The sequence below is a fragment of the Rhea pennata genome, chromosome 25 (assembly GCF_028389875.1).
Source record: "Rhea pennata isolate bPtePen1 chromosome 25, bPtePen1.pri, whole genome shotgun sequence".
Lineage (NCBI taxonomy): Eukaryota > Metazoa > Chordata > Aves > Rheiformes > Rheidae > Rhea > Rhea pennata.
The window spans coordinates 3,988,167-4,005,373 of record NC_084687.1 but is presented as its reverse complement, the minus strand read 5'-3'; the positions used below and the strand labels follow the sequence as shown (position 1 = coordinate 4,005,373).

The 17,207-nt window shown below is 55.3% G+C and overlaps 1 protein-coding gene across 1 annotated transcript in view; it reads right to left on the bottom strand.

Moving 5' to 3' along the window:
- Positions 1-296: 296 nt before the first annotated feature.
- Positions 297-17,207, bottom strand: part of GRM4 (glutamate metabotropic receptor 4) — a 32,592-nt gene continuing 15,681 nt past the window's right edge. Inside the window, exons 6-10 of the mRNA XM_062594901.1 lie at positions 12,200-12,400; positions 11,095-11,231; positions 9,759-10,694; positions 3,531-3,777; positions 297-1,207 (exon numbers count right to left, since the gene is read on the bottom strand). Coding sequence (XP_062450885.1) covers positions 1,158-1,207; positions 3,531-3,777; positions 9,759-10,694; positions 11,095-11,231; positions 12,200-12,400 — 1,571 coding nt within the window. The 3' untranslated portion in view covers positions 297-1,157. The remainder of the gene's footprint in view (positions 1,208-3,530; positions 3,778-9,758; positions 10,695-11,094; positions 11,232-12,199; positions 12,401-17,207) is intronic.

Genomic DNA, 17,207 nt, shown 5'->3' with positions numbered 1-17,207 from the left:
AGGCACAGGCTGGAGCATCAGGCACACACCCTTCTCCCTGGAGGGAAGGCAGAGCTGCTCTGGGCAGGAAAGACTTCCTAATTAACCCAGGTGGATCATGATGGGGAAGGTGGGGCTGGCCTTAGCTGTGAAGAGGGGGGAAATGGAAAAAACCCTGGGAAACACCTTGCTCTCTGCAGAGCTCCAGCCCCAGTTCACACCTGCAAATGCTGGGGAAGAGCAAACAAGGAGGAATCAGCCCAAACCAAGGCACCTCCTGGAGTCAGAAACGAACAGGCACCAAGGGACAACAAACGCTGAGTGCAAAACATGGTCTTTTATTAGAAATCTCCTCGTATAAAAATGATCATGCTCTACACAGTCATCAAATAATTCATAAACATCCAGGCACTGAACTTTTTTTGTGTTTTTGTTTTTTGACTGGTCAGTACATAAAGCAGACGTATTTCAATCCATATGGTCATCACATACATTAATTAACCACCTATAGAAATCAGCACTTTGAACACAGTCTAGGTTGTATTTTACTTTATTTTGTTGTCTGTTTTTATTTAAATTTTATATATTTTTATTTATTTTTCCTTTTTGCAACATAGAATTTGGTAGGATAGAGAGAGAGAGTGAAGAGGGGCGGAGGAAGATGGGAACAAAAGAAAGTGTTAAAGGATTAAAAGAAAAAAGAAAGAAAGAGAAACTGGAAGGTTCTGCACAACCACAAACAACCTCACAAATTCTAGAAAAGGGAAAACGTTGGGTCTCAGGGCTTTTTTTTTTTTTTTTTTTTTTTTTTTTTTTTTTTTTGCCAAGATACAGAAACAAAACCCAAAGTCCGTCACCTCTCCCCCGCGATACACCCCCCGCCCCCCGCTCAACTGTTCCTCTTCCTCCGTGGGGAGGCATGCATGGTCACGGTGGTCTGTTGGTTGGTGGTTTTTTTTGTTTTTTTTTTTTTTTTATTTTATTTTTTGCTGCTGTTAATCACCATCTTCCCAAGGAGCTCTGCCCAATGGCCCGGCCAGGGAACAACCCCGCTGCCACCTTCCCGTCCTGTCCAGCTCCCCCCTCCAGCGTCCCATGACGAGCGATGCCACGCCGCTCCCTCCTGCTTCGTGGCACCCACAGCCTCCCTCTGCGCCAGGCGGCTGCCACCGCTGGAGTTAAATCGCATGGTTGCTATAGCTGACGTAAGTCTGTTTGGTAGCCAGTGCTGGAAAGACAGACAGACAGACCTCACGTGTAATTACCCCCCTCTTCCAGCTCCCGTCCAGCGACCCTGAACATGCTGCACTGGGGGACGCGACGTGGGGCTGGGTCAGGGTCACGTGTGCAAACCTGGGGCCACCTTCCACCTTCCCCAGATGCACCTGCTCTGGGGAAAGGGGCCGAGCACACAAGGCGAGGAGGAAGCAACGGCTCCAAAACCTCGTGTCCGAGGCATGCACGAGGGCAGAGGCAGCGAGGCCCAGAGCCAGGGAAACGCTGGAGAGCAATAAATCCTCCTGCTCCCTGCAAGGCTGCGCCGCTGCCTTTGGGCTCCAAGGCTGCTGCACGTCACTGGCTTTTAGCAGCAGCCACAGAGCAGGAAGGGGTGCAGGCACTTGCAGGCACTGCCCTGGCTTGCAGCAGTGCTTTGGCTGGGCACGGTGCTCTGCGGAGATCCCCCCATGCTGCAGAGCCACGTACCACAGCCTAGAGGACACCCTGCAGCTCTCCCTCCGTCCTGGTGCCTCGCTGACAAATGAACCTCGTTGAAGATTTCAGACTGCTATTCCCAGCTAACAATTAGACAGGCCATAAGAAATTAGAGCTGACAGAGCTATTTGTTAGCTGCAGTGTTTTCATAGCCAATCTGCCCATATCAAAGCCCTACAAATTATTTATTCTGTTGTGTATTTAAAGATGCGTTACCTGCCAACAACAGAATGACAAACGGCCCCTGGGTCCTGCACTGACAACACCACCGTCTCTCCTGCCCACACAGCTTCAATACTGTGATCAGCTCCCTGTCCTGTCCCCAGTGTGGCACATACAAATCAGTGCCGCAGGGAGGAAGGATGTTTAGCGCAGCAGCCAGTGCATGGGAATGATTCTGGTTCAGGTCCCGGACAAGGCGCTCGCTCACAAGCCTTTCCTGCTGGGGAGCAGCCATAGATACCCCAGGGCCTTTCATGGAGCATCTCTTGCATGAACAAAATGAGATGGAAGAACCATGACCTGCCCCAAATTAGGGCAGAAGCCACGGACTACAGGGATCTCCAATATCGGTTGATGAAAGCTGCCTCCAGCACGGGCAGCAAGGGGAGTCTACCTGGGCGGCTGCCCTTCGCGGTGCAAATGGGCAAAGGAAAGAGTCAGTTAGGCAGCGAGCCTGCCTTCGGAGAGATGTCGCACGCAGAGCTTATAGCCAGCAAGAGCTGTTGTACAGGGAGAGGTTGATAGCTGGATTACTACCGAGGTGCCAAGAGATATTAAATAGCTCTGAGTGAAAAGACAGCGAGCATTGGATTAGAAACAATATCATGGTTTTTCACGTAAATGTTGTTTGGTCTCAATCCCACAGGTGCTGAGACCCAGTAATGTTGGTGGCACACAGGAAACATTTGTATTTCTATGGAGTTTTCTGCAGATAGAGCCCAAATGGGATTTCCCTTCTCAAAGCACCCCAGCAGCACTGGCTCCAACCATTCCTTCCTCCTGCAAGGCTCTATTTTTGGAAACCCAGAAGTAAAATAGGCATTCACTCACTTTCCCTGGCTTTCCCAAGCCCCCAGGCACAGCCGCGCGGCCTCAATTCCCACCGGAGACTGGTGGCTCCATCCCAGTGACGTCAATGCTCAGCCTTAGCTCCAGCCCGGCCCCCCAGGGAACAGCCCACACAGACACACAGCCAACACCTAGCTTCCCCATCAGCTACATCACAGCCATCCTGGGGGCAGCTCTCTGCAGCCGCCTGGCTTGCCCTTGCTGGAAACCTCTTTGAAATATCCAAGGAGAGACTTGGCTGATCCCTAGGGTGGTCTGACATTAAGAGCCTTCTCGTGGTATTTGTTGCAATTAAGCAGATTTCCCTGTGTCCCCAGCAGGCATCTCATGCAGCAGGGACATGTCTCCAGCAGATTTCCCACGGCAGCCAGCTGACAGCTGCTTCCGTGGGACAAAATAAACAGGCTTGCAGAGGGGACGAGAGCACGAGGAGCAGTGCAGATCACAGGGAGGCAGGACATGTCCCATCTCACACATGTAGCTGCAGTGATGGAAAACGGTGTCTCTTGAGGAGGGATAAATTAATGAACAGGGAAATCTGGAATCAGCTCAGGACGCTACACCAAACAGAAAGGAGTGAGAGCCACAAGAGCCTTTATTTGGCCCCCTGGCACATCCCTGGTGCAGGTATGGAGATGCCTTTGCGCATCCAGCTGTAGGACACACAGCAATGTCCCACCAGTGAGTGAGGGCTGTGGGCTCCTCAGCACAGTGACCCCGCACCACAGCAGGATCACCTCCCCCCACCCTGTGGTGGGCTGCCTTACCTTGTGTTTCCAGATTTTCGCACAGCTCTGATTTGGCTTCTCCATTGGGGCGGAAACCTCCTTTCTGAGAGAACTTGTTGGACATGGTGGCAGCTGTCACCACCGCCTTGAGGCTCCGCTTGCGCTTGGGAACGTTCTGCTCTGGGTGGAAGAGGATGATATACACCTTGGGCATGTAGAGCATGCCCAGGGACACCGAGGCACTCAGACTCACCGAGATGGTGAGCGTCGTGGTCTGGATGTACATCTGCAAGACACGAGGGCATGAATTCAGACCCACCATCACTCTGCAGGATTCACGGCAGCCTCTGCCACCCCAGCCCTGACACAAGTTTTTGCAGTGACCTGCCAGCACAGCAGCTTAAAAACATCAGCAGAGATGGCAACAGAGCCCCTGGCACCCTCTGCACGCTCCCTCTCTCCTCACCCAGCACCTTTGAGCACTGACACGCGGCACCCGCAGCCCCAGAGCTCAGAGCTCGGACACCACGGTGATGGGAACGGCAGGGAAACCCGACCACACAGCCCGGCCCACGCACCCAGTGCTCCCCCAGCTCCCTTCAACAGGTAATTCCCATTCCCCAGCTGGCTCCCTGGGCTGTTGTCATGTAAGTCACATATTACACACCGACATCGCCTTTCTGCAGTCAAAACTAATTTCACGCTCACTGTCCAGGACTAACTGTGACAGATGTTTTGCAAAGTGAAAGCCCATTAATCTGACTGTAGAATAATCCATTTTTCTATGGAAAGCATTTGGCAGTCTTCTCGCAAGCTGGGGGCATCTCAATCAAGTGCCCATGGGTGGTGAGGAGACCCCCCTCTCTTCACCTGTCTCCACCTCTCGGCCCAAAGCAGTGCAGGAGGTCGGGCTGGCAAGCTCCTCCACCAGCATCCCTGCTCCGTAAGCATCCCCACTCCATGGGCATCTCAGCACAGCTCTCTGCCTACCACCATCGTCTCCAGCATCCTTGGCACAAGTGTTGGGCCTTTCCTGGACAAACCTGCACACAGATGTTTTTCTGGCTACACTCAGGTGCAGGAACTGTTCTGCATGTTGCTAACAAGGTTTTAGGAAGTTAAGACAGTTTCTGAACTTCATCCCACGGCTCAGCCACAACACTGCACCCAGTGTTCTTCTGCAGCTGTTTCCATACATGAGATTTAGCACTGAACAAGGATGGCAGGCCCAGCCAAGGGTCTCTGAGAGCAAGTGGAGCCTCAGGACAGTGGTTTACACCTGCCACCATGTCCTGGCCAGAGATGAAAGCAGGCCCAATGCTCATGGCTTGAAGAAGACCAGGACCCACTGCCCTGGCTGCACACATTGAAGTTGAGGGCCTCATTTTCTGATGTCAACGGGGAAAAAAGGTGACCAAGAACAAAAGCTGAGCACAGATGTTTTGATGCCCCAGGAGAAGGCATAGGGAGATGGCTCTCCACCCTGGGAGCAACAACAGGCAGAGAATGTTGCCTTGGGCTCAGGCAATATGAACATCTCCAGCTTGGCAAGGGTTCTCAGGGCCTCACTTGGTTCGTCTGCACTCTGCAGGGTGGTTGTAGCAATTAGGCAGATTTTAGAGATAAAAACATTGTTTCATAAAGAAAAGTCAAAACATTTCTCCATGACAGAATATCTGCTCTTTTCTCTCTTCTTTATGGTTGAAACTTTCCAAACTTAGGTACAACAGGCCAGACAGACCTCCAGGACCAGAGCGAGGGAGCGAGAGCAGCCCTGGGATGCCGGCTCCAGGGCGGTGCTTGTCCTGGGGACAGGCACAGCTCAGCTCAGCTCCAGCACTGACATCCCAGAGGCCTCTACAGGGCAAGGCCACTGCGTGTCCAGTCCCTGCTGAATCCCAGCAACCCTTTAACTCCCCAGTATCGCCATCCACAGCCCTCCTGGGCACTCTGCAGGTGCCAGTCAAAGGAGATTCACTTTGCAATTCAGGAGTTTCCATATCTCCTGCCTCTGCAGTGACTCCCACCCATAATTTGAGACTCGGAGGCATTACCACAAAGAGAGAGGGCAGCTGAGCTGGAGAACAGACACTACTGCTTCCATGCTTGCTTCCTTGGCACACCTAGCTTGGGTCTCCATCCCCACGCTGGGGCTTCCCTCTGTTGTGAGCCCAGCTGGCACCAGCCACAGGCTGTCCCAGTCTCTCAGCCCTCCTTTAACCCATGCAGCATTTTTGAGAGGTCTCACGAGACCACCACAACTGCCTTCACCCTAACAACCCATTCACCAGATCCAAACACCCCTGGAGAAAGTTTGCTGCTCTTCCTTGCCTCGAGCAAAGACTTGCACCAAGTGCCAGCACATGGCCTCGGTCTCTCCCCACCAATCTTCATGGTTCAATTAAGACTCAGCTCTAGTGCCAGCACCTTGGCATGTAGGCACGTGCTCCCCTCCAGCCACCTCCCAGTGCAGGCTGCATTCACCTGTCTTCATCAGGGCCCTGGGAAAAGAGCCCAATTTACTGCAGCCTGCACCAACCTCAATAGCTTTGCACTGAGGTGCAGCAAGGACCCTTTTCAGCTCAAAGAGAAATACTTTTAGCTGGGAGTCGAAACACAAAGTGCTTGAAGTGCTCCGCAGTTAACCTTTCGGCACATCGAAAAAAATGACCATTTAGGACAATTTTTTTCTCACTCTCTTATCTGGTTTCCAATCCAGGACCTCGCTTTGCTCCTCTGCTAATGATACTTCAGCTTTCTCTAGAGTCATTTGAGATGGGAACGGGGAGCTGCAGGTTTAAAAGAAGCTACAGCCCCCAATTCAACAGCAGCTGCTGCTTCATGCACATAACCAAGGAATCCAGCCTGTTTCTAGCTCGGGATGACAGTGCCACGTTCACGCTCCCAAATGACGCAGCACAAGTCCCAAACGCCCTGAACAGCCCTGAAGCGCCGCACCGGGAGCTCGTGCCCTTCCCGCCAGGCTCGGGGTGAGGCTGCAGAGAGGAGCTCGGCAGCAGCGACGGCAGCGGCCCCCACGCAGGAGGACAACTGCAAAGCAGCAGCGCCAGCTCTTAATTCGCTCGCCAATTTGCCAGCGCTAAATTAGCATCAAAAGCCATGGCACGGGCAGCTGTCCTGGGGTTTAGCATTAATTGGAATCAAGCAGCAACGCGGGCATGGCAGGAGGCTGAACGAGCGACTGACTGCGCAGTAGCAGCTCCAGCGTTTTCGTCGGGTGCTGGGAAACGGAGGTGAGCCCAGGGTGGACAGCGAGGGCTGCACGGGCGCCCGCCAGCGGGCAGCGTGAGCTGGACGTGCACCCTGCAAATCCCCTCTCTACATCCAGCTGTTCGGCATTTTGCACCATGGCGAGTGCTGGGGAAGGGAGAACCTGTTCATCCCGTCTTCAGTCCTGCAGAAGAAACCACTGGCCGTTGTTCCTCCTTTCATGCCTTCCCCTCTCTGAGCACAAATGTGATAAACAGGGAACCAGACAATGACAGCACTGTTCAGCTGCTGCCTTATCGGCACAGGAAATTGTCTCTTTCTTTAGATCCTCTGTTACTGCTATTTCCGTAATCCCTGGGGATCGGCAGGGATAAGAAGTTCTTTTGAGAAAGGGCTTGGGGGACTTGTTATAATAATATGCCACCTCCATGCAAAGTTGTAGGCACGAGATAAAGGAAAATAAAATAAAAATTGAGATTTTTATCCGATTCCTTCAGGAGGAAGCAGTAAGGCCTCATCCACAGGCCTTGGCTGGGTCCAGACATAGCCTGGTGTAGCCAGACCACAGCACCCGCAGGGCGCGAGCAAAACTCCCAACATACTCTACAGGACAGCAAATCCTCCTAGCCTTCCTTCCCCGGATGTGTATCCTCTGCAGAGCCCAGCACGGCCCACGTCCTGTCGGGAATGTGAGTGAAAAACGGGCCACCCCTTCCCGCAGTTGCCCGCGGACATGCCACTGAGCATCCCGGGTGCCACCGGAGTTGCTGCGGGGCGGTGCCAGCCCAAACGGCCCCGTGTTTCATCCCAAGAGACATGCTATGAGCCAGACCTGCAAAACCGCCGCTAAAGCAATGAGCCAGGAAGACGGAGCACCCGACTCCTCCGGCTGCCCCTCCGAAAACACCCGTCTTCTTTACGCCGGCTGCTGACAGCTTGGCCGGAGCGGCTCAGCGTGTCCGTCCCCCCGTGGCACGTCCAGGGGCCGAGGCAGCCTGACCATCCCCCACGATGAAAGGCTGCAAAACTCTCCTGAGATGGCTTGGTGAATGCCACAGCAGCAGCAGGCTTGGAGAAGAGAGCGGCGTCCAAAGGGAGTTGGGAACATCACTTTTTCTGCCTCTAATCAGCTTGTTAGCAGCCTAATAACAGAGAAGCCCTGCACATTACAAGCCCCCGAAGTGAGGCGCAGCCTATTGTCGAATTGCTACTTGACAGCCAGCTTTCGGCAGCCCTAAATTATCCCATGACAAGCTGCAGTGAAGAGGTGAGCAACCTTGCGCATAATCTACAATCATTATCATTTCCATCTTTATTACCCACAGTATGCCGAGCACATTAAGGCAGCTTTAAGGGAGCTTTTGTTTTGCAATAATTTCTTAAAAAGCCTGCTTTCTTGTTAGTATCTCCCCTGCCATCTCATCAAAATGGTAATGCTGCAAAAGGTTCCATTTATTTTCTCTAATACTCCTTTGCACCTCCTCACAGAGCCAGGTGGCTCGGTAGCGACTTCTTTGGTCGAACCAAGATTCAAGCTGCACGTGGAGACCTCAGCTCCGCTGGCCTCCTCATGGTTTGACGCTGTGAGCAAAGATAGCTCTCCAAGAGGGACATAAACTTCTCTGGTATCTACAGCAAAAGACCTCCTGATCCTTCCCAGCGAGCCACCTCCTGCCCTCTCGCCTTAGATGTTAGATCCACGGCTTCAGCTGCTCAGCATCAAGGGACAAACACTTGGGGGAAATCACCCCAGCCCCAGTGAGTGCAGCGAGGGAATCCAGGTGGCGATCAGCCCAGGGACTTCGGTGCCAGGGATTTCCAGGGAAAATCACCACCAAGAACAACTTGTCACAGGCAGCTCTGTGCTGGCAGGCGCAAGCCCTTCACATTTAACAAAAATACAATTCCCTTTTTGGCAGGCAGGCAAAGGGGATTTTGGTCTCGTTCATGAGATTTCCCCCTCCCTTTCTCTTCTCACACATTTGCACTCGAGCACCAAGCTTCATCTGGGCTGGCTCCACTCCTGGGGCGCCTGAGCCAGGACCCCCCTCCACGCCGAGTATGACAGCCTCCCAGGCAGCCAGCGGATGGGGAAAACAGCAGGCAGACAGGCTGCTTCACTGCACAGAGCTGCCCCCGGGATTGCCTTGTCCTCGTCTCCACCACGTGCAGAGCCGCAGTGGGAGTCACAGCGAGTCCTGGTTCCCACGCGAGACCGAGACGCTCGGTTCCCCACTGCAGGATCAGGTCCCCTTTCCTGCTGCAGCCAAGTGGAGGAATTTGTCATTGGTGCCATGTTGCCAGACACAAAAGTGTTCGTTAAAATCACAGCAAAACGGTAATCAAGTGAGGAGGCACAAGCTGCAACGTGCCCCAGCGAGGAGGGAGAGTGCCCCGGGATTGCGTCCTCCCTTTCCTTCTCTCCTGCCCGCAGCTCCTTCCAGCTGGGAATTCAGAGAGCATCTCCATGTCTACAACTTCTGTCACTGACTTAGCCCAGAGGAAAGGAGCCAGCTGGGCCTGCTTGGGGTCCCATTCCCCTGCAGAGCAGGGGTGAGAGGTCCAGCCACAGAGCACTCAGAAATCACCTTCTTTGGTCCCTTCACACAGAAATGACACCAGGGGCCCTGATCTGCCCTCATGGTCTCCAGGTGCCTTGGGGACCGATCCTCCCCCCAGCCCACACCAGGAGCAGCAGCAATCTGTGCTGCCACTGCCACCAGTCCTCTGGAGAGGGCCAGCAGGAGAATAGGGAAGGAAAAAATAAGCAAATAAGAGTGAGAAAGAGAGGGGAATGAAATAGAAAAAATAAAAGGAAAAAGTGAGGAAGAACTCAAAGCAATGGAAAGGAAAAAGCGGATGGTCACAGTGGATGCTGCTTCCCAGAAGAGCAAGAGGTTTGGAAATCAACCCTTCCCACCATGATTTCCAAACCAGTAGGAGCATGGAGAAGCATCCCTCCTTGCTGAGGACATCTCAGCCCCTCATCCCTTCAGGACACTGGGCCACCAGCCAAACCTCTCCCTTTCTCCTTACCTTTTCCGCCGACTGTGATGTCCCAAAAAATATAGGGATGAAGGCTAACCACACAATGCAAGTAGTGTACATGGTGAACCCAATGGGCTTGGCTTCATTAAAGGTCTCTGGGACCCCACGGGTCTTAATAGCATACACAGTGCAGGTGACCATGAGAAGCATGCTGTACCCAAGCAAACAGATAAGGGAGAGGTCTGAAATGTCACATTTGAGGATGCCCCGGGCAAAGTGGGGGTTTGTAGTCCGCTGGTCCTCGTAATCAATGACAGAGTGGGATGGGTCCACAATAAACCAGATGCAGACGCCGACGAGCTGCAGCGAGATGAGGCTGAAGGTGATAACCAGCTGGGACGCAGGGCTGATGAACCGTGGGGCGCTCACTGACTTCTTACCCTGCTCGAAGATGCGGTAGATGCGGTTGGTCTTGGTGAGCAGGGCAGCGTAGCTGATGCTCATGCCAAGCCCCAGGAAGATGCGTCGCAAGGAGCAAGTGCTCAGGTCGGGCTCAGCGATCATGAGGAAGGTGGTGGCATAGCAGAGGAAGATACCTGTCAGCAGGACATAGCTGAGCTCCCGCCCCGAGGCCTTGACGATGGGCGTATCGTTATAGCGCACAAAAGTGACTACCACAAAGAGGGTGGCTATGATGCCCATGATGGCGATGAAGACAGGCACCACAGCCCAGGGCGAGCTCCACTCCAGCTTGATGATGGGGATGGGCGTGCAGCTGGTGTGGTTCTCATTGGGCCGCTCGTTGAAGTGGCAGCGCTTGCAGTGAAACTCATCCAGCTGGTACTGGTAGCCGTCGCAGCGCTCGCAGTGCCAGCAGCAGGGAATGCCCTTCACCAGCTTCTTCCTCTCGCCCGGCTTGCAGGGCAGGCTGCAGATGGAGCTGGGGAGCTGCTGCCCACCGCCCGGCCACTGCATGCTCTCGAGCTGCGGGACGAGATGGCACAAGCTCTGCTCACCCACGGCAGGCTCCACTTTCCCTTCCCTCGTTAGGGCTGCAAAGACGCACGGCCAAGCCCGGAGCAGACCCTGCCATCCGTGGGACATGGACACATGTGCTGGCAGTGCGGTACCGTGGACCGGACCACAAGCGTGTTCCCAAAGGCCACCCTCCCCTCTGGCACCCCGACCTCGGCTGCCAAGTCCAAAGGCTCCTAGGCTCCCAGAGGAGCTTGGGAGGCCACGTACCCCCTTCGTCGGTCCCTGCTGGGCCTCTCTCTCGTGCTAGAGCAGAGGAACCAAAAGCCAGGGAAGCTTGGAAAAGGCGCGGGCCAGTCCCCATGCCGGGGACTGTGCAGCCGTGAGCCCAAGCAGCCCCGAGCCTTACTTTCAGGTGGAGGTGGTCGGTCCATTGCCCGATGACTTTGTACTCAGCTGTGGCGTTCCTGATCTGGTACTGGTAGATGTCGTAACGCCCAGGCGCATCACCGTTCTCGTTAAACGTCACCGGTGTCCCAGCAATGCCTGCAAGATGGGGGGGCTCAGCACCCAGGCCAGGGAGGGGAGAAGCGGAGAAAACCCAACCCCAAAGCTGCAGGGGTCTGTGGCTCAGCGGGTGCTGGCTCACCCCGGCAGGAGCTCCCAGCACGCGGGATTGCTCCAGGCTGCGGGTAACTGCAACGGGCAGCGCGCTGCCGCCGCAGGAGCCCGCCGACAGCCACAGGCCGGCGCCTGGCCAGCGAGGAGCCCAACGCAGCCGGCGCGTTCACATGGCCAGCGGCTCCCTCCCTGCCTCGCCCCAGCGTCCCTCGCTCCTGGAAAGCCAGTTTCAAAGGACGCTGGCACATCCCTCCTTCCCAGCAAAGCAGAGCTCGCTGGCAATGCCGCGTACGTAGCACAGCGCTCTTACAACGGCCATTTTACCACTTCTTTCCAAAAGGGAAAAAAACAGCTTTAGAGTTAAATCAAGTGAACTGCACAGATAAACACTAATAAAAGGAGAGGAGAGAAAAATCAAGCAAGAGTGGAAAATAAATAAGAAAGACATTGCAGAGGAGATCGTAGAGAAGAGATAAATAGAAGCAATAAGGAGGACAAGACAGAAAATGTTTATTAAAGAGATAGAGGAAAAGATGAGTTTCCAGGAGAGATCTGAGGACAGACAAGGATACGGCAGCGTGATTCAGCCGGGGGCCTCTGCTGGTCCCAGCGTGAGGAGGACACAGCCTGGGAAGAGCCGGCAAGGGGAGAGCCCGGAGCACGGGGCATGGCACGGCGTGGGCACGGGCAGCCGGAGCCACACGGTGGGGCTCTCTGAAGGCTCCCAGGGGATGGGGGAGCACAGACCTCCTTGTCTGTCCATCTGCTCCTGAACATGGTGGGTGCCATGCGGAAACGTCTCCCATTTAACCCCCCTGCCAAGCAGCGATGCTAATATCTCGCCAGCGACACCCAGCCCAGCGGCACCTGTGCCACCCCAGGGACGGACAGACCTGAGAAGTTGACGTTGCGGATGTATTTGAGCAGCTCCACGCCGTCCACCGGGTCCATCCTGGGGCAGAGACCAACCTTGCCGGGACACAGGCTCTTGTGCATGTTGTGCAGCGCGTGGCCCATGGCGTAGACGGCGTCGATGACGAACTGAACCTTGCCCTCCTGCTCGTACGAGGAGTCCTGGCCGATGCGCTCTCGGTCTGCAAGGACACCGTGGGCAGCGCTGCGATCACTCTGGCCCCCGCGGGGATATTTTGGCCACAGCCAACCCCACCGATGCAGCTCCCGCTCTATCAGTCTCTATCAGCAACGTCAAGAGACCATCTAGGCAACATCCATCGCTCCCTGCATGTCCGCCGTCATGTTCTTAAAGCTTCCTTCCTCCCTCTCCGCTCTCCTCCCCTCCTCTTCCTCCCCCCACGCAGACCCCAGAGCCCCGTACAGCCTCCCCAGCCAGCCCAGCCTCCAGGATCCCGCATGGAGCTGCCAATCGCCTGCAACAGCCGCCTGCCTTTCCTGTCGTAACCACTCTTAATGGAACTGGAAACATGTTAATCATTTAGCGAAAGACATCGATTAATGTAGCACGCTGTTAATTACAGCTAAGAAAGCCTCCCTCGTGGGGCGAAGCTGTGTCAGAGCGCCACGGGCAGAGGGAAGGAGGCTCCCGGGGAGCCAGCCAAGGATGTCCAAAACGAAGTCTGGCTCCATCGTGCAAGAATGCTCCTTGACTCCAGGTAGGGATTTAGGATGCATAAGCAAGCACTGATTACAGCTCATTCTCCTTCCACTGGGAGAAGCCCAGGTGGGAGGTTTCTCCTCCATCTCCACCATACACCAAAGGCTCAGAAACTCCCCAGGAAAAGGCCAAGTGACCACAGGAAGCACCGAGCCCACGCACAGAGAGTGGGGCCGGAGCAGCAGGCGTCCCCGCGACCTGCGTGCCTGAAAGTCCCTGCACCAGGACGGAGAACCAGACGTGCCCGGCACGGACATGCCAGCCTGACAAGACGCGAAAGCAAATTGATAGTGAAGTGACCAACAAGAAAAGATGATATCAAAGAGGTAAATTTATAGCCCATCCTTCAAAGTTATTAAACTGCTTTTGGACTGCGTGGAGATTACTCACACGAAACCCGTCAAGTTATCCTTTCTTCCACATTATTGACAAGGGCCATTAATCTTCTCCCTCAACTTCGGGCCTTTCCACGCATTCATCTCTCAACCCGCAGACGAGCCTCTCTATCTTGTCAGGATAATTACCCATTAAAGAAAGGAGGTGTAAGAGACCTTACACCAGCCCGCAGGGATGGCCCAGCCATGCTCCCGCGCACCAGCTCCGCTCCACGGTGCCCCGGCACCAGGAGGAGTTTAGGGTGCACAGGCAGATGCCCCCAGCACTGCTGCAAGCCCAGCTGGGCACTTTGGAGCCTGCACCGGTACCAGCAAGCGAGACGCAAAGCACCGAGCTAATATAGGCCGTGAAGAATGAGGTTTCCCCCCAAAGGTCCCTCTCATCCGCCGCGAGCGGCCGCAGCCCCCGCATAGTGGCACAAGCCGGCTGCACCGCTGCTGCTGCAGATAAGCTGGAGGGCCCGGGGCTGTCAGTCCAGCTCCTTTCCCCAGGACCCAGCTGCTTTTTCCAAGAGGGAATGAGACTGGCCCAGAGGGGGGGCAGCACGGATTGGAAAGCCAGGGCTGGTGCTGGCACGTTCCAGACAAGGAGACAGTAAGTCTCTCCAAAACCTTCAATAGATTAGGGCCGCAAAAGGGATGTCACCCTGCTGATTATAATAGCAGGGTCGTGCATCGTTCGACTGGGCTGATAATTAATTTTCAAGTGCGTGACGAGCCTTCCCAGGCACCCCTCAGAGCACGGACGCAGCTATCTTCTCAAGCAGCGGATGAGAAGGGATTAGCATCAATTCCAATCACATCGCTGGCATCGGCTTTCGGCAGGAGTTAATCAAAACCACTCACCGCGCCGCTCTCCCGAGAGCCGAGGGGCTGGCGGGCCCCCGGCGCGCAGGCGCTGCCTCCACCCCTTGCCCAGCGCGAGCCGCCAACGGCTGCCGGCGCCGCGCTCTCGGCGGGAGCTGGTGCCGAGCGCGGCGGGCAAGCCCGGCTGGGCCACGGGGACCCGAGCCGACAGCCCCCTCCCCAAAAGAGCTGCTCTCTGCGACGAAGGGGAGCTGAGCCGTCGCGGGGCTCCCGCTGCCGCTCCCACCCAGCCTCGGCATCCCACGCAAAACGCGGACGGCGCGAATCCTCCGCCGCTGGCCTGGCCGGAGCATGCTGTGCTGGAAAAGAGCCAGCACCACACAGAAAGCAGCCTCATCTCGTCCACAAGAGCCCAGAGAGCAACAAAGCGGAGACGAAAAAGAATACAAGGAACAGCAGCCAGAGAAGGAAAATCAAATAAAAGCCCCCTCTCGCCGCTGCCCACATTACCGCTCCGCGCCTGCCTGTTGGCAGCCTGGTCTGGCAGAGGGGAGAGCACCAAGACTTCCCCAGCCCTGTCTCAAAGCAGAGTTAATGCCCAGCCCTGCAAAACGAAGGCCATTAATTAGCTCTCCCAGAAAAACCCGCAGGGCTTGGCAGAGCCAGCCGCCCCGTGCCGGGAGGAGAGGACGCTCCGTGCACGCGTGTTACCTCGTCCTCCTGCCCTCGCCCCCGCAAGCCCCGGCGCCAGCTCCCGGCACGGCACGCCGGCACCTCCCCGGCCGCAGCGACGCGTGTGCGAATTATTAACGAAGCAGCAGCCGGCAGGATCCTTCGCAGCCTGCTCGAGGCAGCCGGGCTGAACCAGAGCAGAGGGGACTGCGGGAGCCAGCCGAAACGCAAGCCCCGCGCAGCGCCTCGATGCTCGCAGGAAGGTGAGAGCAACTGCTGCGGAGGGAGAGCAAAAATCCCCCGGCAGAACCCACAGCCCTCGCTGGCCACACGTCAGAATTGACCTGGATTTTAAGCACTGCAAAACTGGAAGCTTCTTTACAAGAAGCAAAAAGGAAAAGAAAAAAAATAAAAAAGAAAAGATAGAAGGAGGAAGGAGAGGAGGAGGATGAGGGAGAACAGCAGAGAGCAGAAGCCGAACCTTAGCAGCACCCTTCCGAAGAGCACAGGTTGGCCAGGTCCCCAACCCCGGGCTGACTGGGGGTTCGAAGCAGGGGGCTTCTCCCACTGCCAAAATCCCACCCACGCAGAGTGTTTCCCCATGGAGCGAATCAATCCCCATCAGGGGAGCCCCAATGAGCATTTCTAGCCCTAGGATACAGGGAAAACTGTATTTCCAATGCACCTGCCAGGTGGCTGAGCTTCGCTGGGTCTGGCATCCCCATCCTTCTCCTCCTCCGAGCTCAGATTTCCAGGCCAACAGGCCTTGCTTTCACAGCAGAGCCCGGAGCACCCCGCCACTGCGCCCAGCCTGGGCAAGGCGGCTGTCAGCCAGAGTCGCCAGCGGGAATCGCCCCAAAGCCCACGCACTGGCGAGCTCCGGGCCCTCGTCGTCTCTGTGCCAAGACGAGAGCCACGACCTCTCCCAGTCGGCGAGGGAACCTGGCTCTGGGTGCTCGGGATGCAAAAGCAAGCAAAAGCCAGCGTTTCTCCGGGCACTTGGAGCTCTCCCCAAACCTGAAGCTCAACGAGGAGGTCAGTTCAACTCCTACTATAAAACTGGGCCAAGCAGGGTCTTTGCACGACCTTGCCAAGCAGGAGCGCACGATCATTTCCTTTAAGCTGTGCGCTATTTCCCCTCTCTGCTTATCTGCCAAGCAAACATTCAGAGATAATTTATTCACTGACAAATACAGATAATTTAAAGACAGTTCCTAGGACATTTGCCATGTCATGCTTTCAGCTGCTTCCCCTAACACCCTAGCCCTGAAATATTGCTCATTTAAATGCTATATTATTATGAAGATGAAGCGATCAGCAGCTTGCAGGGCCTGCTCATGCATTTCCCAATGCGAGCCAGCAAGATCCCCGAGAGCAGGGACACGTGCGAGTTCTCAGGAGCCCTCTGCTGCAATTGCAGCTTCTGCCCCAGCACCGGCCCCTTCCTCATACACACTGCCCTTGGTGTTGGGAGGATATTGCAGGCTTGCAAACAAAGCGCTCTCACTTCTCCCACCCCCGTTGAGTCAACCCATACTGGAGGGCAGCTGAAGCACCTAAGGGCCAAGGCAACATTCGCACAGCCCAAATGCGCTGCCTGCTGAGGCTGAAGCCAAATGCAAAGCGTTGCTCCAGCAAAGACCAAACTCCCACTGAAGTGGGAGGCGTGAGGCTACACCAGGAAGCCACAGCTCTAAGGAATGCTTGCGGGGGCCAGAGAGGTTTCCGCAGATCATCAGCTGAACGTTTTGGAGATGCCTTCAAGGGGAGGATGGGGAAGCACCATCCCTCTCGTCCTCAGCAGTAGAATTGGGGAAAAACTAGGAGGTTTGATCATTAGGAGCCCCAGCATCTGGCAAAGGTATAACAAGATCTGACAACTGCCAAACTCATCTGGACACACATCCCTTGACATCCATGGGTGCTGACACCCTAGCACATCACCTGGGCATTGCCAAAAGCAGGGCCATGCCTATCTGCCCTCTGACAGTGAGGGTTACACTACCATCCCTTGGTCAGGGACCGTGGGGACGTGCAGCTGTCCCCAAGTCCTAGAATCATTGGTAAGGTCGGAAGGGACCTCTGGAGATCATCTAGTTCAACTCTCAAGCGAGTGCCCTATGGGGATCGAACCCACGACCTTGGCATTATTAGCACCATGCTCTAACCAACTGAGCTAAACCTAACCCCCAAACCTAACCCTCCTGCCACATCGCAGGCTGAGGGCCACCACATCCTTATCTGTCTTCAGCCAGTGCCAGGCAGGTAGTAAATCTCTGCAATCTCTCAGTAAACATGTCACCTCCTTGAGCCTCCAACCATCACCTCGGCAGCCGTGCTGTCAGCAAGACAGATTTCCTATTTGCTTTGTTTACTGCATTAATCTCTCCAAGT